Source organism: Capra hircus, chromosome 4 (genome assembly GCF_001704415.2).
Source record: "Capra hircus breed San Clemente chromosome 4, ASM170441v1, whole genome shotgun sequence".
NCBI lineage: Eukaryota > Metazoa > Chordata > Mammalia > Artiodactyla > Bovidae > Capra > Capra hircus.
The window spans coordinates 59,536,110-59,563,639 of record NC_030811.1 but is presented as its reverse complement, the minus strand read 5'-3'; the positions used below and the strand labels follow the sequence as shown (position 1 = coordinate 59,563,639).

Below are 27,530 nucleotides of genomic sequence, written 5' to 3'. Positions count from 1 at the left end.
ATGAGAGTCACAGAAACATATTCACAGTCATCCAAAGATTCAGAAAACATAATAGATTTATACCTTCCTGAAAAAAATATTTTAGGAAGTATTCCAATTTCTCTGAGCATGATATTACAAAGGGAAGGCCAACAAAAGTATTACTAGGTTTAATTACATAAAATCTTCAAATGTGTGCAATGTCAAAAAAATTCATAAAATTGAATAAGTGAAAAACTAGAGCAATATTTATAGCATAGACAAGATTTAAATCCTCTAATAATAAAGAGTTCCTGCATATCAATATGGAAAAAAACAATTTAATTTTTTAATGATCAAGAACATGACCAATAAATATAAAAACAGTTTCATCTTCAGTAGTAATCAAAGAAAAACAAGTTAAAACAGCAATGAGATATCATCTGTTGTCTGATAAATAGGCAAGGTTAAAAAGTGATGAAGGCCTGCTTTTAGCAAGAATATGGTGAAAGGGACATGTTCATTCATCACTAATGTAGGCTTAAGTTGCTAGAACTTCTCTGAAAGCAACTTGACAATATGCATAAAGTGTAACACCACAGGCTATATCTTATCCATCCATGGAATTCTAAAGACAAGATTACTGGAATGGGTTGTCATGCCCCCCTCAATTTTGGGCATACCAGAGTTCAAATCCTGGCTTAGTCACTTACCTTTAATTATTAATATTGTCTCTGAACTTTAATTTCTTCATGTATAATATATAAATAATGAGAGATATTTCATTAGAAATTCAGGATGATTTTATGACAGATGTTAAACATGGGACTAGTTATTTCTGCCTAACTTTCAACTGAGATCCCAAGATAATGTGGGTCAACTACTCCCACCTTCCACAGTCAAATATTAGAAGGCCTGCAGCAGCATCCACCAAAGAAGAGAGAGGGAAAACTATTTCTGCAACCTGCAGCTTGAGGCTGGCTAGTGTCAGCATGGCATCGGGGCTCAGCTGTCCCCATGGGTGAAGGGTGCGATGCTTCCCCTCACTATGGGAGGCCACTAAGTGATTTGAACAGGTGCCTCCTAAAACTGGGGTCAAAAAAGCTGGAGTCTGACACTCTTGTGAGTAATGTAAGGATGGTGACTGAAGCATCAGGATAGGAAGGGTATGTGTCCTGGGGCAAGGACATGGACTCCCCCCTCCCCCCGCCCCCAGAAGGGGGAACCAGCCTGGGCCATTGAAAATCTTGGAAATGATTTCCCTGGATTTGACATCCATGTGGGGACTAAACTCCAGATGACCAGGGGCTGGAGCATGAAACTTAAGTGACTAGTAAAAGTGAAGAAAATGTACCAACTCCACACCAGGATTTATTAATTCACTAGAAAGTAGAAATAAGAAACATATTAACAAAAATAACATATTTTTATAATAAATAACTTTATTTTCCAAAACAAAAGTTAAATTAGAGTAATAGCACTCTTTTCTACTTTTGTGAATCTCCTTGATATCTGAATAAAAGACAGCTAAATTAAAAGACGCTTGCTCCTTGGAAGAAAAGCTATGACAAACCTAGACAGCATATTAAAAAGCAGAGACATTACTTTGCTAACAAAGGTCCGTCTAGTCAAAGCTATGGTTTTTCCAGTAGTCATGTATGGATGTGAGATTTGGACCATAAAGAAAGCCAAGTGCCAAAGAATTGATGCTTTTGAGCTGTGGTGTTGGAGAAGACTCTTGAGAGTCCCTTGAACAGAAAGATCAAACCAGTCAATCTTAAAGGAAATCAGTCCTGAATATTCATTGGAAGGACTAATGCTGAAGCTGAAACTCCAGTAATTTGGCCACCTGTTGGGAAGAACTGACTCACTGGAAAAGACCCTGATGCTGGGAAAGATTGAAGGCAAGAGAAGAAGGGGATGACAGAGGATGAGATGGTTGGATGGCATCACTGACTCAATGGACATGAGTTTGGGCAAGCTCCAGGAGTTGGTGATGGACAGGGAAGCCCAGCATGCTACAGTTCATGGAATAGCAAAGAGTCGGATATGACTGAGCAACTGAACTGAACTGAAATTCTGCTGAATTTCTGAAATATCTGCTTCTGCCTACCATCTGTTTCTGTATCCATGTATGTAACCTCTTGAAATCTCATTGTACCCTTATGAGTGAATTAAAATGAAAAAGGTAAATCAAGTCTTGCTGCTGCTAAGTCACTTCAGTCGTGTCCGACTCTGTGCGACCCCATAGACGGCAGCCCACCAGGCTCCCCCGTCCCTGGGATTCTCCAGGCAAGAACACTAGAGTGGGTTGCCATTTCCTTCTCCAGTGCAGGAAAGTGAAAAGTGAAAGTGAAGTCGCTCAGTCGTGTTCGACTCTTTGCGACCCCATGGACTGTAGCCCACCAGGCTCCTCAGTCCATGAAATTTTCCAGGCAGGAGTACTGGAGTGGGGTGCCATTGCCTTCTCCGAAATCAAGTCTTACTATTGTGATAATAATAGTGATCTCATGAATACTTTCTGAGGGTTTCAGTGATTCCCCACAGGTCCTCAGACTATACTTGAGAACCACTGCCATTTTCCCACTGCCTCCACTGTCCAACTTTGAGGATTTATAAAAGAAATAAAGTAGAGTACTGCAGTGTAGTTTTTAAAATTCTTCACGTGTAGAAATGCCAAGGAAGAAGCACTCTAAGACAGACCATTGTAGGGCAAGATGGGGAAGCCATCAGCATGGTGTAGGCTCATCTCTCAACCTGAATATTTCTGGAGGATGTTAGAGAGTGTGAAGTTCCCCAGGAGAGCATCTCTGCCCATCTGACTGTCCTCAGTCCTCACCCTGCCCATGGGTTCTCTTTTAGTGATGTCACCACAAAGGGAGAAAGCCTCCAACCTTTTGCTAATTCAACAAGCGGAACCCTTTTAAACTGGGTTTCTTGTCAGTGTCAGAATCAACATTTATCAGGGGTCAGTCAAGAAAATGAAAGCATTCCAACAAAGGAGATTTAACACAAGATACTGGCTACACTGATGGATTTAATACAGGGAACTGATTATACCGACTTTAGAACAAAAACGAGTTAGTGAAAGTCGCTTGGTCAAGACCAGCTCTTTGTGACCCCATGGGCTATATAGTCCATGGAATTCTCCAGGCCAGAATACTAGAGTGGGTAGCCTTTCCCTTCTCCAGGGGATCTTCCCAACCCAGGGATTAAACCCAAGTCTCTCGCATTCCAGGCAGATTCTTTACCAGCTGAGCCACAAGGGAAGCCCCATAGAACAAAAGGGGGGATGCTAAAATTATCAGACAGATCAAATTGCCAACATCCGCTGGATCATCGAAAAAGCAACAGAGTTCCAGAAAAACATCTGTTTTATTGACTATCCCAAAGCCTTTGACTGTGTGGATCACAATAAACTGTGGAAAATTCTTCAAGAGATGGGAATACCAGACCACCTGACCTGCCTCTTGAGAAATCTGTATGCAGGTCAGGAAGCAGCAGTTAGAACTGGACGTGGAACAACAGACTGGTTCCAAATAGGAAAAAGAGTACGTCAAGGCTGTATATTGTCACCCTGCTTATTTAACTTCTATTCAGAGTACATCATGAGAAACGCTGGACTGGAAGAAACACAAGCTGGAATCAAGATTGCTGGGAGAAATATCAATAACCTCAGATATGCAGATGACACCACCCTTAGGGCAGAAAGTGAAGAGGAACTAAAAAGCCTCTTGATGAAAGTGAAAGAAGAGAGTGAAAAAGTTGGCTTAAAGCTCAACATTCAGAAAACTAAGATCATGGCATCTGGTCCCATCACTTCATGGGAAATAGATGGGGAAACAGTGGAAACAGTGTCAGACTTTATTTTATTTATTTATTTATTTATTTATTTATTGGCTCCAATATCACTGCAGATGGTGATCGCAGCCATGAAATTAAAAGATGCTTACTCCTTGGAAGGAAAGTTGTGACCAACCTAGATTTTGAATAAAGCAGAGACATTACTTTGTCAACAAAGGTCCATCTAGTCAAGGCTATGGTTTTTCCAGTAGTCATGTATGCATGTGAGAGTTGGATTGTGAAGAAAGCTGAGCACCAAAGAATTGATGCTTTTGAACTGTGGTGTTGGAGAAGACTGTTGAGAGTCCCTTGGACTTCAAGGAGATCCAACAAGTCCATCCTAAAGGAGATCAGTCCTGTTCTTTAGAAGGACTGATGCTGAAGCTGAAACTCCAGTACTTTGGCCACCTGATGCGAAGAGTTGACTCATTGGAAAAGACTCTGATGCTGGGAGGGATTGGGGGCAGGAGGAGAAGGGGACAACAGAGGATGAGATGTCTGGATGGCATCACCGAGTCGATGTACATGAATCTGAGTGAACTCTGGGAGTTGGTGATGCACAAGGAGGCCTGGCGTGCTGCAATTCATGGGGTCGCAAAGAGTCGGACACAACTGAGCGACTGAACTGAACTGAACTAAATCATTGCAAGAAGCAACTGCTGATTCCAGAGCTAAAGGACAACAGGAGGAAGAGTTATTACCAGAAGCCAGAGGGAGGGGTGCAGCTAGTGCTGGGACTACTGCACAGCCTGTACTTTCACTGCTGAAGCCATGTGGACCAGCTGCCTCTGAACCACTGAGGAGTGCAGAGAGGAGACGGAAGCAGCAAAGGGTGCTGGAGGCTAGAGGCTGCTGAAGAATGCTGACCTCAGCTAAATGCCTGAAAATGGCTCCTCCTCTCCTTCTCCTGACCTTCTTGTCCATCTCCCACCTGCACCTCTCATTGGCAGGGAGATACAGAGGAGTCTGGGAAGTGTAGTTTGCAGAGTCCAGCCCCATAGCACAGAGCAGAGAATAGCGGAGTGGGCTTGAAGCCCAGAAGCCATTGGTGTTAACCCAATACAGGTGACTCAAACCCTGTCAGAACAAGTCTGGAATCCATTCCAGCCAACACTGGGCACCAGAAATCAGGGATGTCCGAAGAGGCTGAAGTACAACAGAAATTGTATCTGTTGGCTCAAGGCTGGATGATTGGCAGGAAACAGCTGTCAGAGGCGAGTAGTGATTATTCAACCTTGTGGGTCCCATGGAACTGGAGGCCTGGCTGGTGGTTGGCATAACCTCGACCCAGTGGAGCCTCATTTCTTCAGGTTCTTATTAACCTAGGACCTGCCTCACCCAGGGAGCCCACCCTTCCCCCCTCACCACTGGCTGCTATTCACCAAAGGCCAGATCATCCCCTCAACTTTCTTTAGGAATCCTTTCCAAAATGGCATGAAGAGGGTGAACAACTGAAAGCTGTCTTTAAAAATGAAGCTGTGCGACCTTTCTCCAACCTTCTGCACAGACAGAGGTTCTGAGTTTGGATTCTGTACCACTGACTGTGAAACTTGAAAGTACCCACTGACCCCTAACCCCACCCTGTAATCCCTCATGATCTGGTGTCCCACCAGGAACCATAATGGGATCACCTCTTCCGAAGTGAACATTTGGCTCTGTGGCCTTTCTCAGGGTCTGACAGTGGGGATGCCTATTAATCAGCCAAGACCCGTCAGGATCCCCCAGGGTGCTTGATGCCATTCCTTTGCTATACTAACTAGTAAGTCATATTCTGGGAAGAGCAGTTAAATGCTGTAGAAAAACAAGCTTTCATTGTTCATAGTAGGCCATTCTGCCCTTTAGGAGACTAGTCGATTTATTTGCTTCTGTCTCCCTATAAGACAGAAAAGTCTTCCACAGATACATCACCCCATCCCAACTGTGCCCATCAAAAAGACTCACAGTCATGGATATCTTTCTTGCACTAGTCCCTCTCCCCTCCTGCTCATGCCATCCCCTAGCTAAAGCAGTGTGGCACCCAGGAGGCCTGTTTACAGCTAATTAGATTAGGAGAGTGTTCATCTGGAAAGATATTTATAGTTCAATAAAGAGAGTGTGAAGAATCACCCTCGTTGTTACACAGAAACAAAGGGTTCTGAGGCTCACTCTGCCAGGGACAGAAAATCCTGCCCTCTTCCTCTTTAAAAAAAAAAGAAAACACACACATACACACCTTAGCATCTCTCCAAGATGTCCTCAGCAGTCAGGTTCAAAATGAGCTTTCCATATCACACAGAGGACCTCAGCGTAGGAAGATTTCACAAGCAAACAGAGAGCAAATCTGAGAACACTTTCATGCTGTCTTATTTTATTTTCTTTCAAAGGAAAAACAATCACTGCTTGAGTTGTTTTGTTGACAAAGTAGGGAAGGTAGAGAGATCATCAAGGCTAGTAATAGAAGCTGCCCTCCTGCCTCTTCCCCCATCTGCTTGAAAATTATTTCCAAAATATTAAATGCTGTGTTTCACTGAGCCAGAATTGCATGACGGGCTGGGGATTGGTGGGGAGAGAAGAAGAAGAAACGATTTCGAAATACAATTTCCCAAATGTTTATTTTGCTGGCGAAGACTGTTGCCTGTACTATTATAAAATCTTCGCACAACCCCTGGCAGGCTGTTGTCTGTAGGGTAAGTAAGTGCAGATTGAATTTCGTGCTGTGTCAAGGACAAAATGAATCCTTAATCTGGCTGCAGAAAATGCATATTCACCCGAGAGCAAAGCAGCTCCAGTCTTTCAAGCCCCTCTGCACTTCTTTCCTCTCTTGGAGATGATTTTGTAAATCAAGCTAGTCTACCCTTTATTAGCCCACAGACAAGAGAGCCGTATCTGATCTCTCACCCTGCCTCTCACTACCCAGCCCTGCCTTCGCTCTCTTGATTTATCAGTGAGCATAAAGCTTCCATTAAGCATAAAGGAGGATTTTCATGGTGCATAATAAAATATGGAAATTCTACCTCCACTAACTTCATGTCGACTCCAGAAATATTAAGAGTTAGAGTACTTTTAAAATTATTTTTTCAGATGAGGAAAGCTGTTGTCTAATAAAACTGGATAAAATTACATTTTCTGCTCCTCAGACATCTTAAAAGCTGATGGATTAAAGATGCTAAACAATGAGGAATGAAGCCCCAATCCTAGTTATTTCTCATTTATTCTGTCAGGAAAAGAGAGTTCTGTGTACCATGGCGAATCCTTTTCTCCAACAGCAATCAGGCCACGTGAGAAAGAATGTTCTTCTGTTCCCTTTCCCCGTTTATGGGCACAGGGCAGACGGGCTGTTGCTTTCAGTCCTGATCAATTTAGTGCCCCTTTCTTCCTGCTCAAGGTGAGCATCTGTGTCTCTTACCTGACAGCAAAGTCAGGTTTTCTTGCAGCCTCATGCCTCTGAAATCATTGATGATCTTAGCCCTCTATGCCTTCTGTAAGGATTAAAAAGACACAAACACTGGTTGTTTTGAAAAACTACAAGAGGAAATTATTTTAAGCTCCATACTTCTGAAAGGCATTTATAATTACTCAGCCCACATGCCTGCTCCCCCAGCATGTTTGATAGAGATCTCCACACAGAGAGGCAGCATGAGTCAGGAAGCACCTGTGCAATCCAGTGTGTTCCTAAGACCAGAGAACAATCCTTGCCCTCCAGCTAATTATATCTTGCATTTTGCTTCACTCTCCCTCAAGTTTCTTGGCCATAAAATAGGGTTCATGGTAGTGATGCTTCATAGAGGAAACATTTAGAATCTCAAATCCATTGGCATGGGGGAAGAGGACAATTCTAGCATTTAAAAATAATTCTGAATGGTTGGAATTGATCGCTATATACCATTCATTCACTGGTTCCTTCAAATAGTTCCCTCCATGCCTCTCCTGGGGATTACCCAGCCCAGTCCTTGCCAAGGGCTGGGAGTCAAGTCTGGCTTCTGTGTGATTTTCTGGGGATTTCCTACTTAAGGCAATGACTGGAGGACTGGTCAGAGGTAGGAGCTAAACCATCAATCCTAGATAATTATGGGGAGCATTATGAAATACCAGGTCCATAGAAAGTGTCATACTGAGTGAAGTAAGTCAGATAGAGAAGGAGAAATATCATATGACATCCCTTATATATGGAATCTAAAAAGAAATGATACAAATGAACTTACTTACAAAACAGAAAGAGATTCACAGACTTAGAAAATGAACTCATGGTTGCTGGTGCAGTGGAGGAATAATTAGGGACTTTGGGAAGGTCGTGTACACACTGCTATAGTTAAAATGAATAACCAGTAAAGACCTATTGTTTAGCACATGGAACTCTGCTCAATGTTATGTGTCAGCCTGGATGGGAGAGGGACTTGGGGGAGAATGGGGACATATTTATGTATGGCTGAGTCCCTTCACTGTTCATCTGAAACTATCACAACATTGTTAATTGGCTATGCTGCTGCTGCTGCTTCTAAGTCGCTTTAGTCGTGTCCAACTCTGTGTGACCCCATAGACGGCAGCCCACCAGCCTCCCCCAATCCCTGGGATTCTCCAGGCAAGAATATTGGAGTGGGTTGCCATTTCCTTCTCCAATGCATGAAAGTGAAAAGTGAAAGTCAAGTTGCTCAGTCGTGTCTGACTCTTAGCAACCCCATGGACTGCAGCCTACCAGGCTCCTCCGTCCCTGGGATTTTCCAGGCAAGAGTACTGGAGTGGGCTGCCATTGCCTTCTCTGGTTAATTGGCTATACCCCAATATAAAATGTTTTCAGTGTTAAAAAGAAAAAGAAAAAAATTAAATACAAGGTTCAAAGATTCTACAAGCAGAAAGTGAAGATGGTATCACCAAGAATTTAAAGCCTCGTTGATAAAGAATCCAAAGGAAAGTAGATCAAGAAGAACCAAAGAGTAAATATACACAATGGACTATTACTCAGCCATTAAAAAGAATGAAATAATGCCATTTGCACCAACATGGATGCACCAAAGATTATTATACTAAGTGAAGTAAGTCAAAGACAAATGTCATATGCTATTAGTTATATGTGGAGTCTAAAAAATGTTATATTTACAAAATACAAATAGACTTACAGACATAGAAGATGGACTTATGTTTACCAAAGGGGATAAATTTAGTAGGAGTTTGGGAGTAACATATAAACACTACTATATATAAAACACGTAAACAACAAGGACCTAGTGCATAGCACAGGGTACGTGCTAAGTCACTTCAGTCGTGTCTGACTCTTTGCCCTTTGGACATGTAGCCTGCCAGACTCCTCTGTCCATGGGATCCTTCAGGCAAGAATACTGGAGTGGGTTGCCAGGCCCTTCTCCAGGGGATCTTCCTAACTGAGAGATTGAACCCAGGTCTCTTAAGTCTCCTGCATTGGTAGATGAGTCCTTTACCACTGGGCCCACTGGGAAGCCCATAGCACAGAGAGCTATATTGAATATCTTGTAAAAGCCTATTATGAAAAAGCATCTGAAAAATAATATGTATATGCGTGTAATATGTATATACAACTAAATCACTTTGCTATACACCAGAAACTAGCACAGTGCAAGCTGACTATAATTCAATTAAAAAAAGAAGAACCAAGGAGGTCATGATTTCACATTGATAACATATTAGCCAGAAAAAAAAGGAAGGATAGGTCATCCCTTCTTAAAAAATTGCTTATTAATCAAGCAGGGTATAGGCTCAGCTACTGTGAAAGAATCTCCAAATTAGTGATTTACAATGGAAACATACTTTCCTCTCATATAATAAGGAGTGATGAGAGCTGGAGGAGGGTACCTCACAAAGGAAGGTCAGAGCAGTCAAGAACGTCAGGATTTAGCTAATGCTTGGCCAATAACAACAACTGGTTAAAGGAGGAAGGAGAAGGAAGAGCTTGTGACAAGCCCTGAGGTCCAAGGGGGCTGCAGGTGGTTGACTGGTGGGAGAGAGGACCAGGAGAAGAGGCTGGGGCAGTGGGTGGTGCCACATGAGGATGGTGTCGAATAACTGTAGCAACCTGTAGAGCAGCCTTTCCGAAATCTGGCTAGTGACTGCAGCCATTTAGGGCACTTTTGAAAAATAAGGATTCTAGGGCCCCAGCACAAACCTACCTGAACAAAATCCATGTTTTAAAGAAGCTCCCCATGAGATTCTGGGAAACACTGCTGAAGATGGTGGGGGAGTGTGAGGAGGCAGGGACCCTGGCCAGAGGCCGCAGAACTGACTTAAGTTGGAAAGATAGAAAGAGAGAGGTTGTGTGACAGCTTCTTGGGCAAAGGTAAAACAGGGGAGAGGATGAAAATGAGAGCACTTTTGTGACTGAGCTAGCGGGATGGAGAGCGCAGCTCAAGCCTGCTCGTTAGGTGCCCCAGTAACGGCTTTCCCTCTCCTCACCTCTGCAGTTTGACTGTGGACTTTGGGCTTCTTCTAGAATCTAAGGCTGGATGTTGCCTCTCGAAAGAGGAAAACTACCCCACCCCAGACAAATGGCAGCCTGACTGCTTCAGAAATGACCAAACCTTTAGAAAATCCAGTGATGGTATCTGAAGACTGGACTTTTACGATATTCATTCATTGTTATCTGTTCCTGGCCCTTAGAGGAGTTATTTTTTCTGTTTGTGAAAGAATTTTTTTCATTGGCCCCACAAAAGATTGATTTGCAATTATCTTTGTGTAAGAACATGACATTTTGACCTCTTTGCTTTCTCACTGTTATGAATTTGGATATAGTTCTCCAGTCCCTCTGGAAATGATGACGAAAGTGAAAGTGTAAGTTAGTCACTCAGTCGTGTCTGACTCTCTGCAACTCCGTGGACTATAGCCCACCAGGCTCCTCTGTCCATGGAATTCTCCAGGCAAGAATACTGGAATGGGTTGCCATTTCCTTCTCCAGGGGATCTTCTCAACCAGGGATCAAATCCAAATCTCCCGGATTACAAGCAGACTCTTTACCAACTGAGCCACCAGGGAAGTTACAAAATGGTGATGGAAAGAATTTAATTCTGTATGAAAAGTCCAGCTACACAATGCATTTTCACTGGATATGGGGCACTTAGATAAACACATCCCTCCATTCATTCATTGAATAAATCAGTCATGGGGTTAGAGCTTAAACAGTAATTAATAGAAAAGAGAAAAGGAAAAGACTACAAGGAGCTGATGAGATAAAAATTAAAAAATAAAAGAGCTATTTTCAGGCAATATGATGAAAAATTGTTGCCTGCCATACTGTCCTCTTTATATTTACTGGTCATATTTGCTAGAATTCTATGTTTGACTATATCTTCACTGCCCCCATAAGTTTCTGGACTGGCATAGGGTTAAAGATGAAATGCTATACCTCCTCCCTGGAAATCACTTATTTAGCTCAAGTTAAAGTTTAAATGTTCATTGAATAGATGTCATCCCAGGAGCAGAGAAATTATTGTTACTGATCTCCTTGTATATAGTATGTTATAGGCTGCTGAATTTAGAGGTAATTTGTTACATAGCAGTAAGAAACTGGCAAACTTGGTGTTTGGGGTTGGTTGGGGAGGGTGGTTTACTGGTCTTCTGTGCATATAATATGATGAATTTAGCTTTGTGATTTTCCATATGACATTGTTGTTTAGTTGCTAAGTTGGGTCCAACTCTTTGCAACCCCATGGACTGTAGCCCACCAAGTTCCTTTGTCCATAGGATTTTCCAGGTAAGAATACTGGAGTTGGTTTAGCCATTTCCTTCTCCAGGGGATCTTCTCAACCCAGGGATCAAACCTGCACCTCCTGCTTGGCAGGCAGATTCTTTACCACCGAGCCACCTGAAGCATATGGCATAGCTAATGTTTAAATTCTTTTTCCCCTACCCCTCTTTCACTGGCTTCCTCTTACTAACCTTACAGGGCTTACATTGGATAACACTTCTTTTAAGATTCCTTCTCTAAATATCCACATGTGGAATAGGTGTCCTTTCTATTACCCTGACCTTCTTTCTTATCAATACTACTAACAGCTAACTTTATTGAGCATTTACAATTCTAAACTTTAGGTGTAGATTATCTTTTCTAATCCTCTCAACGTTCCAGTGATATAGGTGCTGTTATTTGTCCATTCTATAGACAAGGGACTGAGATACAGAGGAGTTAAGCAAAGTCTTCCAGGTTACCCAGCTGGGAAGTATTTATTTTCTGAGCCCCTCTAGGCAGAATGCCAGGCTGGCACTTGCTGTGTTTCTCAATCTCTCTCTCTCTTTTTTATCTCTCTCTCTCTCTACTATTTAATGAATGATAGGACCACAGGGACTTTGACAATAGACTTACCCCACTGCACATGAAATTGTAAAGTTCACAGATCTAACTCAAAGCTACACTACATTCTTGAAGTTGTCTATATAAAAGCATTCGCTGAACGAACAGTGCTGCTTGCTCTAGTTAACGCCTGCAACGACAGAGGCAGAAACCCAATGAAATGGCCTCTCCTTGTTCCCCCAGAACTTCATCTGTCAGGTCCCTCTGGAAGATAAACCTCCAGAGCAGCAGAATGCCCTGTTCTTTCCCTGTGGCTGCCTTTCCTCAGCCTGTGTCAGGCCAGAACAGGCCCTGGGAATGTGAATGGAGTGTTTACAGAGGTGTCTATGTAGGGTACACATATAATTTCAGTATTTATCTGCAAAATACTCATTCTGCATTCTTCATAAGGTATGCATGCCTTCCATAAAAGAGACAGAGGAGGCAACTCTAGAGTTATGTATAGATTTCTCAACTTTTTACCTGAAACAGTGTCTGAGAGACATTCCTCAGCAGGAAGCTTCATTTCCAACAAATCCAGCTAGCCAACGCTGTGATTCTAGAAGATCTGGCAGCTTAAAAAAAAGAAAGGACCAGATACAAGAAGGCTGTGAAAAGCCATGTCCATGGAATTCTCCAGGCCAGAATACTGGAGTGGGTAGCCTTTCCCTTCCCTAGGGGATCTTCCCAACCCAGGGATCAAACCCAGGTCTCCCCCATTGCAGGTGGATTCTTTATCAGCTGATCCACGAGGGAAACCCAATAATACTGGAGTGGGTAGCCTGTCCCTTCTCCAGCGGATCTTCCCAACCTAGTAATAGAACCAGAGTCTCCTGAATTGCAGGCAGATTCTTTACCAACTGAGCTATCAGGGAAGCCCCTGTTCCACCAGAACCTGGGTTCAAATCCCAGCCCCTACTATTTACCAGCTCTGTGATTTGGCAGTTGTCCAAACTCCCTCTAAATTCTGTTCACAGTAGTTTTTCTGGGCCCTACTGCCCAGTGTAAGGGATTCATTGACTAACAGAAAATACAGAAATCTCCCTCAGACTGGAACCAGTGATGGGGGCGGGGGGTGCCATTTAAGAGGCCCTTTTTCAGTATCTTTGATTGGGATAAAGCATGGTTACTTAATTCACTGCTATTCATATGAGACCTGGGTACTTGTTCATTTTAAGAGGTAATATTCAGCATCTGATAATGGTAGTTGTTCAAAAAGCATGTGTGGAATAGAGAGAGGAAAAAGAGAGGAAGAAAAACTAATCCCTGCCTCACAGAGTGGTTCCATGAGGTTGAACAATTTTCATAAGTTTCCTGTCTCAGTGCCTGGCACATAAGGAGAACTTGAGATTTGTTCCCTTTCCCACTCTGGTTTAAAATGCAAAAGTTATCTGGGAAACAGCACATTCAAGCCCCCAAAATGTACATTCATTTATAGGGTTTGTTGACTTTTAAAAATGCACAGTGTGAGAGTTGCAAGTTAAATTTTATTTGGGGCAAAATGAGAGACAGCATTTCAGATAGCTCTGAGAAACTGCTCCAAGGAGGAAAGGAGGGAACGAGTATACACAGGAGCTTTGCAGCAAAGAGCAGGTAGTCAGAACATCATAAGATTATTGTTAGTTAAAGAAAACCAGATATTCCAAGTTAAGGAATTTAGCACTTTTTTATGTATGGGAAGATGTAAGGGTCTGGGCTCTCTAAAATCTTTGTTTTGACATGCACCTCAGCTATATGGGGCTGTATCCTGTGTTTTCACATCCTGCGTTTCCTCAGGGCTCACCTGCTCGCGTAGGAGAGCTGCAGTAACTGATGACTGTGAAATCCCTGTTTACTGGTATGGCAGGAAATATTCCGTTTCTCAGATTTACGCACAAAGCAAAGCCTAAAGAATGGGACCAGAAGAAGAAAGTGTGTGAGAGAGTCAAGGAAGACCCGTAAAGTTTCATAGATTCGGTATTCCTGTAAGAAAAAGCCACTAGGGTTGTGTAAGGTGGGGCGGGGAGTGCAAAGGAGGGGCAGTGAGGAAGGACCTTCCTGAGAAGGCAGGAGGCAGTTCAGTAGCACGGTGGGATTGAAAGGCATAAAGCAAGGGGAAAACCTCACCTATGCCACCTGCAGGACAGATGAACTAACGGCAGACCAAACAGGACCGGGAGCCCCGTAGTCTCAAATGCTAAACAGATGGAGCTATTGTCTCTGATTCCCAGGTCTTGAAACTCACTCCATTATCAAAAGACCAACAACAAACCTGTTTGCTTTGAGAGTTTTGTTCCTGGGAAATAAATTTTTAAAAAGACTTAACTGTTGATGATATATCTTTGGTATCTTTTTCCAATAACAGTTAGCTACAGATTTCTCCAAGTGATTTTGTACTTTTCAAAAATAGTTAATTTAGGTCTAACTCAGTTAAGAGTTTTTTGTTTTGTTTTGTTTTTAAAGAATACACTGTGCAAAGCCTTGCTGGATGGGGAGGGCTCAAATGTAAACAGTAAAATAAAGGTAGCAAGAACATTCCCTTTGTCATTGAAAGGCTGGCAGAACCAGATGTATGGGTGATGGATGCCATTATTCTCTTTCTTGCACATAAGATGGCTTTATGAAATGAAAATATAAGTTGCTTATTGAAGCTAGGGCTTAAAATATTCCCAAACCCAAAGTATTATACATACTAAAATTAATTAAAATGAGAACCAGTGAAGTTTCTCAGAGTATGGAAATACACACAAAGTAATGTTAAGTGAAAATATTACACAAAAATGCTATACACCTGCCAGTTATGATATAAAACATTTTTATGTCATTGATAAAGTCAGAAGAAAATTTGTAGCACTGCAGTAGTTGATTTAATACTCACTGAGTTTCTGGTGCTGTTTACAAGTTTCGAAATTTTTTCTTGGTAAATATTAAGTCTTTCCACGTATGTACATTTAAGGTACACTTAAGATGAGTTTCCTGAGAACATAATGCTCCAGCGGAATAAGCAAGAGTTGATGAGGGAGATCTTAATTTGCATTTTTCCTGCCTTAAATGCCTGAAATATCTTGAGTATAATGTTGCGTGAATAAGGCTTTTAGTGTTTAATGTGATATGACTTAAACATTCTCTTTATGCTAGGGTCTATAAAACCTTTGCTATTAATGGCTGTTACTTTTCATTTTTATCTACCAAATTTACTAAGGAAGAAAAAAATATGTGAGGTTTCCATTTGTCTGCTCAAATATTTTCTATTATTTCTGGCAATAAACTTTATTCTTCTTAAAACCAGAAACAACCCACTTGGAAAGAGAGATGGTAGGTGATCCATCCTCTAAATATGATGCTGTCTTGATCCTCCCAACAGTCTTGTTGAAGTACATAGGAGAATAGTTAGTGATATCAGAACTGGAACACTAGTAAAGCTATATTTTCCTTATTTTTGCACAGCTAGTAGTAGTAAAGCCTTGCCATAACACTGTAAATGAAGTCTGAAATATTACACCAGGAAAACACAGATTTGCATTATTTCAAGGTTAATCAAGTAACCAGGATATGCCTATACAGGTGACCTTCCTGGGCCTTTCAGGGCTCCAGCTGTGGGATGCACACATACCCACCCTGATTCCAGTGGCAGTTCAGCACCAGCCGCTGTCCACTCCTGATGGGGATAATTCCAGGACTGGTGAGGGAGGGCTTCCTGGAGAGTAGCAGAGTCCAGGATTCTCCAAGGTAGTTGAGACCATTTTTTTTCAGGTTGATCCAGAGAGAACAACTGGGATAATACTGCGGATTGGAGACCATCCTCCCTTCTCAAGATAGGTTTGCTGGCCATTTCCTCACCAGTCCTACCCCTTTCTCAACATCTTTTCTGCCTCAACCAGGAGGATTAAATTTTTTTTACTCACCTCTGATTGAGAATGGGAGCTGCATGGAGTATGGAACCCATTTCCAGTATGTCATATCCAAACCATGAAATTGTACTGAATTTGTAGAGTCAGACATCAAAATCAGATCTCCTGATTCCAAGAACAGACTCCCTCCCCTACTCTGCTAGCACACTTCAGAACTACCATCCTTGAAATTATTCTCCCAGGTTGCAGAGGATAGCAGACATACCACCCTATGTTTGAAGAGTTCTTGCCTACCACCTTCTTCTAAAGGGAAAGCAGACCCACCCAGAATCAGAAGTCCAATTCCATACTCAGTTTTCAAAATCTGGGGTTTTCATTGTGCAGATGACTGAAGAAATGGTGATAGAGTAATGTGGGGGTGTATTGTGTCATTCTTAGAGTTTTAATGTGTTTTTACAGGCTGCTAACTTACTTAGCACAGCTCATAAATTCTGCCTGCATTTCACAAACCACTTGCTTCCTCACTATCTTAACACATCTTATGAGTTTCATCCACTCTATTTGTTTTTCTTGTCTTTTCCAGTAGAATTGAATATTCTCAAATCCTACAGCAAACATATATTATAAGCAGAAAGACCTAGGGTAAAAATAAGATGAAAAAGCAGAGAAAGAATTTTATTTTAGTGTCAGGAGAAACAGAAACTAAAAGAGAGAGTAGCTGAGTCATGGTAATGGTGGAGTTTAGAGCAGAAAGTGGTGGGGGCTTCCTGCCAAGAAGGGACAAAGTATCAGTTGCTGGAATTCCATCGACTGTGGAGACTTACTGGGAGCCTCCATGAGTTAGTGTCTGCTCCTTTGGCACAGCTAAATCATAACAAATATAGTTTTATTCCAAGAAGCCATCCTTCCCAACCACCTCCCAACCCCTTCCAGCTTCCACTTGTGCTGGAAATCTCACTCAGAATAATAATAATGCTGGGGAACTTGGGATTGGCATGTGCAAGGAGGAGATGACTGAGGAAAGGGGAGTGAAGGAAGTTCACAGAACCATGGGGAAAAGTGAAGGACACCATGGGATAACCACTGTGTGAATCTAGTTACTACCTGACTTATTTTGAGAAGGGTTTATATCTTGGACCCTCATGAGAACTATAAGCAAATTGTCCAGTTCAGGTCATATCATCATTTCCTAGGGCTACAACAGTACAGCACCACAAATTGGGTGGCTTAAAACCACAGAAATTTATTCTCATACTTCTGTAGGCTAGAAGTTGGAGATCAGGATATTAGCAGGATGATTCCTCCTAAGGGATCTGAGAGAGAATCTGTCCTGTGCCTCTTTGCTAGCTTCTGGTGACCACTGGCAATCCTTGGTATTCCCTGGCTTGCGAAAGCATCACTCCAGTCTCTGCCTTCATCATCACATGGCCTTCATCCAGTACCCATGTCTCTTCTTCCTCTTATAAGAATCCCTAATACCAGACCACCCGACCTGCCTCTTGAGAAACCTATAGGCAGGTCAGGAAGCAACCGTTAGAACTGGACATGAAACAACAGACTGGTTCCAATAGGAAAAGGAGTATGTCAAGGCTGTATATTGTTACCCTGCTTATTTAACTTCTACGCAGAGTACATCATGGGAAACGCTGGGCTGGAAGAAACACAAGCTGGAATCAAGATTGCTGGGAGAAATATCAATAACCTCAGATATGCAGATGACACCACTCTTAAGGCAGAAAGTGAAGAGGAACTAAAAGCCTCATGATGAAAGTCAAAGAGGAGAGCGAAAAAGTTGGCTTAAAGCTCAACATTTAGAAAATGAAGATCATGGCATCCGGTCCCATCACTTCATGGGAAATAGATGGGGTAACAGTGGAAACAGTGTCAAACTTTATTTTTTGGGGCTCCAAAATCACTGCAGATGGTGATGGCAGCCATGAAATTAAAAGATGCTTACTCCTTGGAAGGAACATTATGACCAACCTAGATAGTATATTAAAAAGCAGAGACGTTACTTTGCCAACAAAGGTCCATCTAGTCAAGGCTATGGTTTTTCCAGTAGTCATGTATGGATGTGAGAGTTGGACTGTGAAGAAAGCTGAGCGCAGAAGAATTGATGCTTTTGAACTGTGGTGTTGGAGAAGACTCTTGAGAGTCCCTTGGAGTGCAAGGAGATCCAACCAGTCCATCCTAAAGGAGACCAGCCCCGGGTGTTCATCGGAAGGACTGATGCTGAGGCTGAAATTCCAATACTTAGGCTACCTCATGTGAAGAGTTGACTCATTGGAAAAGACTCTGATACTGGGAGGGATTGGGGGCAGGAAGAAAAGCGGACAGCAGAGGATGAGAAGGCTGGATGGCATCACCGACTCAATGCACATGAGTTTGGGTGAACTCCGGGAGTTGGTGATGGACAGGGAGGCCTGGCATGCTACAGTTCATGGGGTCACAAAGAGTGGGACACAACTGAGTGACTGAACTGAACTGGAGTCATACTAGACTAGAGATTTTATCCAAATGAGGATTCCCAGGTAAAATACAGGACACTCAGTTAAATTTGAATTTAGATATGCAATGAATTATTTTTTAAGTGTAAGTATGTTCCAAATATTGCCCAAGACATAATTATACTAAAAATTATTCCCTGTTTAAATTAAATTCAGTTTCTTTCATATTCATTTTTTAATTGTGGTAAAATACACATAACATAGAATTTATCATCTTAACCATTTTAAACAATTTTGTCAGTTCAGTTCAGTCGCTCAGTAGTGTAGTGTTAAGTATATTCACATTGTTGTACAACCAACCTCTGTAGCTTTTCATTTTGCAAAAACTGAAACTCTATATTCATTAAACAGCAATTTCCACTTCCCCTCCCCTTAATCCCTGGCGATCACCGTTCTACTTTCTGTCTCTATGAGTTTGACTACCCCTAATACCTCAGGAAAAGACCCTGATGCTGGGTGAGATTGGGGGCAGGAGGAGAAGGGGATGACAGAGGATGAGATGCCTGGATGGCATCAGTAACTCGATGCACATGCGTTTGTGTGAACTCCGGGAGTTGGTGATGGACAGGGAGGTCTGGTGTGCTGGGATTCATGGGGTTGCAAAGAGTCGGACACGACTGAGCGGCTGAACTGAACTGAATTGAATACCTCATATTCAATCCCTGGTTAGCAACTGTGCACACACACAGGATAACTTATATAAATAGAATTATGCAAGAGTTTTTTTTTTTTTTTTATAAACTGACTTCTTTTACTTAGCATAATTTCCTCAAGATCCATCCATGTTGTAGCATGTGTCAGAATTTCCTTCTTTAAGATTGAATGGGGTTCCCTGGTGGCTCAGATGGTAAAGAATCTGCTTACAATGCAGGAGACCCAGGTTGGATCCCTGGATCAGGAAGATCCCTTGGGGAAGGGAATGGCTAACCACTCCAGTATCCTTGCCTGGAGAATTCCATAGACAAAGGCAGGCTACATTTCATGCGGTCATCAGTCAGACTGAGCAACTAATGCTTTCACTTTCGCTTTAAGATTCAGTAGTATCCTATTGAATATGTATATCACATTTTGTTTATAGAATTCAAATTTAACTGAGCACTTGCATTTTTATTTGCTAAATCTGGTAAGCCTATTCCAAACACATTATTCTAGATGAGCTTTTTCTAGGAATTAGACCAGAGGAGGGGTTTATCCCAGATATCATCTATACTAAGGAACAATCAGGAGACATAGCTAGCAACATTTTTCTTTTGTGATTTTGCACAAGTCATAGAATGTGGTTCAAAGGAATTCTAATTTAAATTAGAATTAGAATTCCATGTCAGGAGTTCCTGAACAGGAAGCTGTGCAAGAGTTGCAGGAGTTCTGTGAACCCCTCAAAATCACAAGCCATGTTGAGTATATGTGTATCTTCATGAGAAAAGGAACCGTAAGATTTTGCAAAGGTGTCTAAGAACCCCCACCCACCCAAGGATGTCAGGAGACACCATCCTAATAACTGAAGGCGTAGCTGTGAACTCAGGGAAGGCATTTTTGCAGGAGGCTTGAGTATTATTAGTTTTCAGATGATCAATTTTCTGATTACCCCACCTTAAAAGTGGAGAAAATCTCAGAAATTAAATAGTTGAAAGTTTACCCATGTCCTGAAGCATCTCTCTCAAATGAGGGATGAGTATGAGATGCCATGCTTCTACATCCTTCACAGGAGCTGAATGGAAGCCAGTTTAAGAGTGGATGCTGATCTCTGTGAATTTTCTGATGATGGTTAACCTTAAGAGGCATATGCTTTAAATGCAAAGTCCCTTAAAGAGATTAACAAAGTGAGAGAGAGAGAGAGAGAGAGAGAGGCAGAGGGCAATGCCTGAGCAATAGACAACCTTACTCCCTGTTGAAAGCTAGTGACCATTTTGATAATTACTACTTTGTTTTTCCTTTAGAAATCCTTCTTCAATTTACCAATAGCTCTTACCAACGAGCTTGACTGGCCCCAGCTATCAGGTACTACTGGATTTCTGTACTCCACCAGCAGGTATGTATGTCTGCACACCCTCAAACATGTCAATGTGTCTATGTAAGAAACAATAGGAGATGGGCTTTGTTCCCAAGATGTTAAAATGAGAATCATTAGAAATTGCTTCCGGAACACAAGTGACACAACAAACCCACCACTGACACAGAGTCTGCCTTGTGATGGAGTGTCATGCAAATTAAATTCTATCTGTGCTGGCAAGGAAAGAGCACTCCTGCTCAGGGGCTCTAGAGCTGACCTCTGATAAAAAAGACTCTAGCACACCACTGAATTTTTCTGACTCAAGAGACAAAGTTTACTTTCTTATTTACACTCATATACATACATTAACATTTTAAAAGATAATAGGCAAGTCTCAAAGTCCTAGAATCATTCTGGCTCTTACGCTCTGAAGTTGAAAGTAGAGATGACGCATGGCAAGTCTTAAGTGTCACACAGACCCAGCGTGCTCTGTGTCCCTGGGTGTTGACTCGGGGCCTGGGAACAGCCAGTGCCCCCCTTCCTTTCTGCATCTATTCTGTCCTCAGACCAGGGGGGTTCTCTCTGATCAATATGAAATCCCGCTAGTTCCCAATCCTATTGCAGTTTCCACCCATCATCCTGTCAGAACCCAGCAGGCAGACAGATCCTCCTTAGAAAGTCAGAGAGGTAAAAGGGAGAGAAAAAGTTGTGAGTCTTCAGACACAAATGGCTTATAATTCTTATAAAGGCTTTGCAGAGAGATTCTGACCCCATGACACAAAGGAAGGAACCATCTAGTTGTGGCTTATGTGAAAATCATCTCTATCCTGAGCTAGTCTATGCTGACCTAGCACCTTCTTGTATTAGGCTCTATGTTGCTATTTACAAAACACACTCTGTTCACAGAACTTGCTCTACGTTGACTCTAAGTACTGTCCTTATCAGCTTTATTTCCAAGAAGGTACACACCCTGGCTGGTTGGCCACCTGCCCTGTGAGGTTTTTTCTCTCTGTATTTGTGGGGGCCCAAGGAAATGGCAACCCACTCCAGGACTCTTGCCTGGAAAATCCCATGGATAGAGAAGCCTGGTAGGCTACAGTCCATGGGGTCACAAAGAGTCGGACACGACTGAGCGACTTCACTTCACTGCAAGCTATCTGGTTGTCTTTCTCTTCGTGTCTAGTTGCCACCTGTTTCTGTGTTCTCTACCATATAGCTACAATGACAAAGAATATATTTAATTCCTTTTGATAGAAAAGGGAATTCTCTATCTGGAATAAGAGTTGCAGTGGATCCCCATTAAGCAAAAACATAGCAGCATGATGGTCCCAGGGTGTTACCATTCAGTATGTCCCTTGTAGCAGTAGCTTCTGTTAAACCATCTCATATACTGTCATGCAAATTATTTTTGTTGTTGTTTAAAAGCTAAGTCACATCTGACTCTTTGTGATCCCATGAACTGCAGCACACCAGGCTCTTCTGTCCTCCACTATCTACCAAAGTTTGCTCAAATTTATGTCCATTGAGTCAGTGACACTATCTAGCCATTCTATCCTCTACTGCCCCCTTCTCCTTTTGCCTTCAATCATTCCCAGCATCAGAGTCTTCTCCATTGAGTTGGCTTTTCACATCAGGTGGCCAAAATATTAGAACTTCAGCTTCAGCATCAGTCCTTCCAAAGAATATTCAGGGTTGATTTCCTTTAGGATAGACTGGTTTGATATCCTTGCTGTCTAAGGGATCCTCAAGAGTCTTCTCCAGTACCATAATTCGAAAGCATCAGTTCTTTGACACTCAGTCTTCTTTATGAATCACAGCTATGAGTACATGACTAATAGAAAAAGCATTGCTTTGACTGTATGTACTTTCATTGGCAAAATGATGTCTCTGCTTTTCAATACACTGCCTAAGTCTGTCATAGCTTTTCTTCCAAGGAGCAAGCATCTTTTAATTTCATGGCTATAGTCATTATCCACGGTGATTTTGGTGCCCAAGAAAATAAAATCTGTCACTGCTTCCACTATTTGCCATGAAGTAATGGGACCAGATGCCATCATCTTAGTGAGAGAGTCAATTCCTAGGCAGGTTGATAAGAAGTCCGGGGGTCCCCAAGGAAAGAGGGGTCTGGAATTCTCAAGGTGGAGGAAAGGACAAACCTTTTTTTTTCCTCTACATTCCTTACGATTATATAACAATAATGTATTTTGCTTGAGGACAGCTTCTGGAAAAAAAAACCTGGCTAATCCTGTTATCTTAAAATGTAAATTATGGGCGTGAGTCTAGTAAGGTCTTTATAACCTCCATAGTTCATCAGGCACTCTATCTATCAGATCTAGGCCCTTAAATATATTTCTCACTTCCACTGTATAATCATAAGGGATTTGATTTAGGTCATACCTGAATGGTCTAGTGGTTTTCCCTACTTTCTTCAATTTGAGTCTGAATTTGGTAATAAGGAGTTCATGATCTGAGCCACAGTCAGCTCCTGGTCTTGTTTTTGTTGATTGTATAGAGCTTCTCCGTCTTTTGCTGCATAGAATATAATCAATCTGATTTTGGTGTTGGCCATCCGGTGATGTCCATGTGTAGAGTCTTCTCTTATGTTGTTGGAAGAGGGTGTTTGCCATGACCAGTGCATTTTCTTGGCAAAACTCTATTAGTCTTTGCCCTGCTTCATTCCGCATTCCAAGGCCAAATTTGCCTGTTACTCCAGGTGTTTCTTGACTTCCTATTTTTGCATTCCAGTCCCCTATAATGAAAAGGACATCTTTTTTGAATGTTAGTTCTAAAAGGTCTCGTAGGTCTTCATAGAACTGTTCAGCCTCAGCTTCTTCAGCATAACTGGTTGGGGCATAGACTTGGACTACTGTGATATTGAATGGTTTGCCTTGGAAATGAACAGAGATCATTCTGTCATTTTTGAGATTGCATCCAAGTACTGCATTTTGGACTCTTTTGTTGACCATGATGGCTACTCCATTTCTTCTGAGGGATTCCTGCCTGCAGTAATAGATATAATGGTCATCTGAGTTAAATTCACCCATTCCAGTCCATTTTAGTTTGCTGATTCCTAGAATGTTGACGTTCACTCTTGCCATCTCTTGTTTGACCACTACCAATTTGCCTTGATTCATGGACCTGACATTCCAGGTTCCTATGCAATATTGCTCTTTACAGCATCAGACCTTGCTTCTATCACCAGTCACATCCACAGCTGGGTATTGTTTTTGCTTTGGCTCCATCCTTTCATTCTTTCTGGAGTTATTTTTCCACTGATCTCCAGTAGCATATTGGGCACCTACTGACCTAGGGAGTTCCTCTTTCAGTATCCTATCATTTTGCCTTTTCATACTGTTCATGGGGTTCTCAAGGCAAGAATACTGAAGTGGTTTGCCATTCCCTTCTCCAGTGGACCACATTCTGTCAGACCTCTCCACTATGACCCGCCCGGCTTGGGTTGTGCTGCGGGCATGGCTTAGTTTCATTAAATTAGACAAGGCTATGGTCCTAGTGTGATTAGATTGACTAGTTTTCTGTGAGCATGGTTTCAGTGTGTCTGCCCCCTTATGCCCTCTTGCAACACCTACCATCTTACTTGGGTTTCTCTTACCTTGGGCGTGGAAGAAATATCAATAACCTCAAATATGCAGATGACACCACTCTTATGGCAGAAAGTGAAGAGGAATTAAAGAGCCTCTTGATGAAAGTGAAAGAGGAAAGCAAAAAAGTTGGCTTAAAGCTCAACATTCAGAAAATTAAGATCATGGCATCTGGTCCCATCACTTCATGGGAAATAGATGGGGAAACAGTGGAAACAGTGTCAGACTTTATTTTGGGGGGGCTCCAAAATCACTGCAGATGGTGATTGGAGCCATGAAATTAAAAGACGCTTACTCCTTGGAAGAAAAGTTATGACCAACCTAGACAGCATATTCAAAAGCAGAGACATTATTTTGCCGACTAAGATCTGTCTAGTCAAGGCCATTTGTTTTTCCAGTGGTCATGTATGGACATGAGAGTTGGACTGTGAAGAAGGCTGAGCACTGAAGAATTGATGCTTTTGAACTGTGGTGTTGGAGAAGACTCTTGACAGTCCCTTGGACTGCAAGGAGATCCAACCAGTCCATTCTGAAGGAGATCAACCCTGGGATTTCTTTGGAAGGAATGATGCTAAAGCTGAAACTCCAGTACTTTGGCCACCTCATGCAAAGAGTTGACTCATTGGAAAAGACTCTGATGCTGGGAGGGATTGAGGGCAGGAGGAGAAGGGGACGACCGAGGATAAGATGGCTGGATGGCATCACTGACTCAATGGACATAAGTCTGAGTGAACTCTGGGAGTTGGTAATGGACAGGGAGGCCTGGCGTTTTGCGATTCATGGGGTCACAAAGAGTCGGACCAGAGAAGGCAATGGCAACCCACTCCAGTACTCTTGCCTGGAACATCCCATGGACGGATGAGCCTGGTTGGCTGTAGTTCATGGGGTCGCGAAGAGTCGGACACGACTGAGCGACTTCACTTTCACTTTTCACTTTCATGCATTGGAGAAGGAAATGGCAACCCACTCCAGTGTTCTTGCCTGGAGAATCCCAGGGACGGGGGAGTCTTGGGGGCTCCTGTCTATGGTGTCGCACAGAGTTGAACATGACTGAAGTGACTTAGCAAAGAGTCGGACACAACTGAGCAACTGAACTGAACTTATAACCTCCAGACATTCTTTTGATTCACTGTAATAACTAATTAAAAAGTATATAACTCCATTGCTAACACTTGTGAGGGGGCACTCTTTCTGCCCCTTCTGATGTCTATGTCAGAAACTTTCTCTATCTCTTATATACTTTAATAAAACTTTATTACACAAAAGCTCTGAGCATTCAAGCCTCGTCTCTGGCCCCAGATTGAATTCTTCTCCTCTGGATGCCAAGAATCCCAGCGTCTTTTGTGGTTCAGTAACAACGTTTCATTAGTCTCTTTATTGTTGTGTTTTAAGCCAGATTTTTCACTCTCCCCTTTCACCCTCATCAAGAGACTCTTTAGTCCTTCTTTACTTTTTGCCATTAGGGTGGTTTCATCTGCATATCTGAGGTTGTTGATATTTCTCTCAGCAATCTTGATTCCAGCCGTGATTCATCCAGTCCAGCATTTTACATGATGTACTCTGCATCTAAGTTAAATAAGCAAGGTTACAATATACAGCCTTGATGTCTTCCTCTCCCAATTTGAACCAATCAGTTGTTCCATGGCTGATTCTAACTGTTGCTTCTTGACCTGCATACCGGTTTCTCGGGAGACAGGGAAGGTGGTCTGGAATTGCCATCTCTTTAAGAATTTTCCACAGTTTGTTGTGATTCACACACACAGTCAAAGGCTTTAGTGTAATCAATGCAGCAGAAAGAGACGTTTTTCTGGAATTCCCTTGCTTTCTCCATGATCCAGCAAATGTTGGCAATTTGATCTCTGGCTCCTCTGCCTTTCCTAAACATAGCTTGTACATCTGGAAGTTTTCAGTCCATGTATTGCTGAAGCAAACCTAGCTTGAAGGATTTTGAGAATCATACTGTTCATGGGGTTCTCGTGGCAAAAACATAGTGGAGTGGGTTGGTATATCCTCCTCTGGTGGACCCATTTTGTCAGAACTCTTCACTATGAACCTTTAGCCTTGGGTGGCCCTGCATATCATGGCTCATAGCTCCATTGAGTTATGTGAGCCCCTTTGAATGACGACAAGGCTGGGATCCATGAAGGGATTGCAAATTATTCCTTCAGATAGCCTGTGCTAGGCCAGTCTCCTTTAAAGAACAAAGAGTTATGAAGTGTGTAAAAATCACTGAAGAGAGATTGGCATTAGAATGAGGATCCTCTTCTGGCAGAACCAGAAGAATAAGTAGAACATTGACTTAGAAGCAGTGTTTGTGAGAGATGTGGCAGCTGCCTCAGGCATTTTGAACAAATGTTCCTTTGGGTCCAAATGCTTATCAATATGGGATGAAATTTATGGATTTCTCTATTCAACTGGATCTCTGGAAAGTGCCTCTTGCCTCACCCTTTGGATGTTCACAGTGTTATTTTGAAAATGTACCTTTGAAAGCAAAAAAAAATGTACATTTGAAAGCAAAAAAATGTCATTTGGAAGAGAAGATGGTTGTTTTCCTTTCTTTATTCTGTCAAACCCTCCACCTACTCAAAATGTAATGTCTCCTTTATGAGATGAAAGTAACTCTAATTGAAATTACATGCATGCATTTAAAGGCAACATAACAACTTAGTTTTATAAATCTTTACATCACTCAGTTGAATCAACATTAATAAAATCTGTTCTCTTGACTCTCAGGCTTCAGAAAATTCAAAAAGTAATATCCCTTAAAACTATGTGCTTTCTGAAAGAAATTGAGTAGGTTGAAGGCAAAAACAAAAAATGAGGCTGGCAGCTTAGGGGCTGGGAGCCTGACAACAGGGAGAACTCTAGAAGCAAGAAGAAAAAACCATTTTTTAAAGATTAAAAATAGTTATTTGTGTTCAGAACACTTTAAAACGCAACTAATGTAACAGGAAAGTCCTTTTTCAGTTAAAGAAGCCAAGGCCCAGTAACCCGTATAGAAGGATATAAAACAATACCAAAACTTCAGGAAGGAAGAACTTCTTGCTTAAAAGCAATGTATTAATAGATGAGGGATATTAAGAGACACAAACTTCCAGGTGCAAACTAAGTGAGTCTCAGGAGTGAAGTGTACAGTGAGGAAAATATAGTCAATAATTACGTAATAACTTTGTACGATGATAGATGGTAACTAGACATGGTGATCATTTAGAAATACATAAAAATATTGAATCACTATGTTGTGTATCAGGAACTAACACAGTGTTATATTCAATTATATTTCAAAAAAAACTCATAGAAAAAGATCAGATTTGTGGTTACCAGAGGATAGGAAGAGGAGGAATTGGATGAAGACAGTCAAAAGGTACAAAGGTACAAACTTACAGTTATAAGATAAATAATTACTAGGGACATAATATACAAAATCATAAATATAATTAGCACTCAGTTCAATTCAGTTCAGTCGCTCAGTCGTGTCCGACTCTTTGTGACCCCATGAATCGCAGCACGCCAGGCCTCCCTGTCCATCACCAA

General features: G+C 41.9%; 1 protein-coding gene across 1 annotated transcript in view; it reads left to right on the top strand.

Annotated features, from left to right (window-relative positions):
* The window catches only part of AOAH (acyloxyacyl hydrolase), a 198,423-nt gene that overhangs the window by 93,155 nt on the left and 77,738 nt on the right, over positions 1 to 27,530 (top strand). The window contains exon 13 of the mRNA XM_018047156.1: positions 20,345 to 20,436. Coding sequence (XP_017902645.1) covers positions 20,345 to 20,436 — 92 coding nt within the window. The remainder of the gene's footprint in view (positions 1 to 20,344; positions 20,437 to 27,530) is intronic.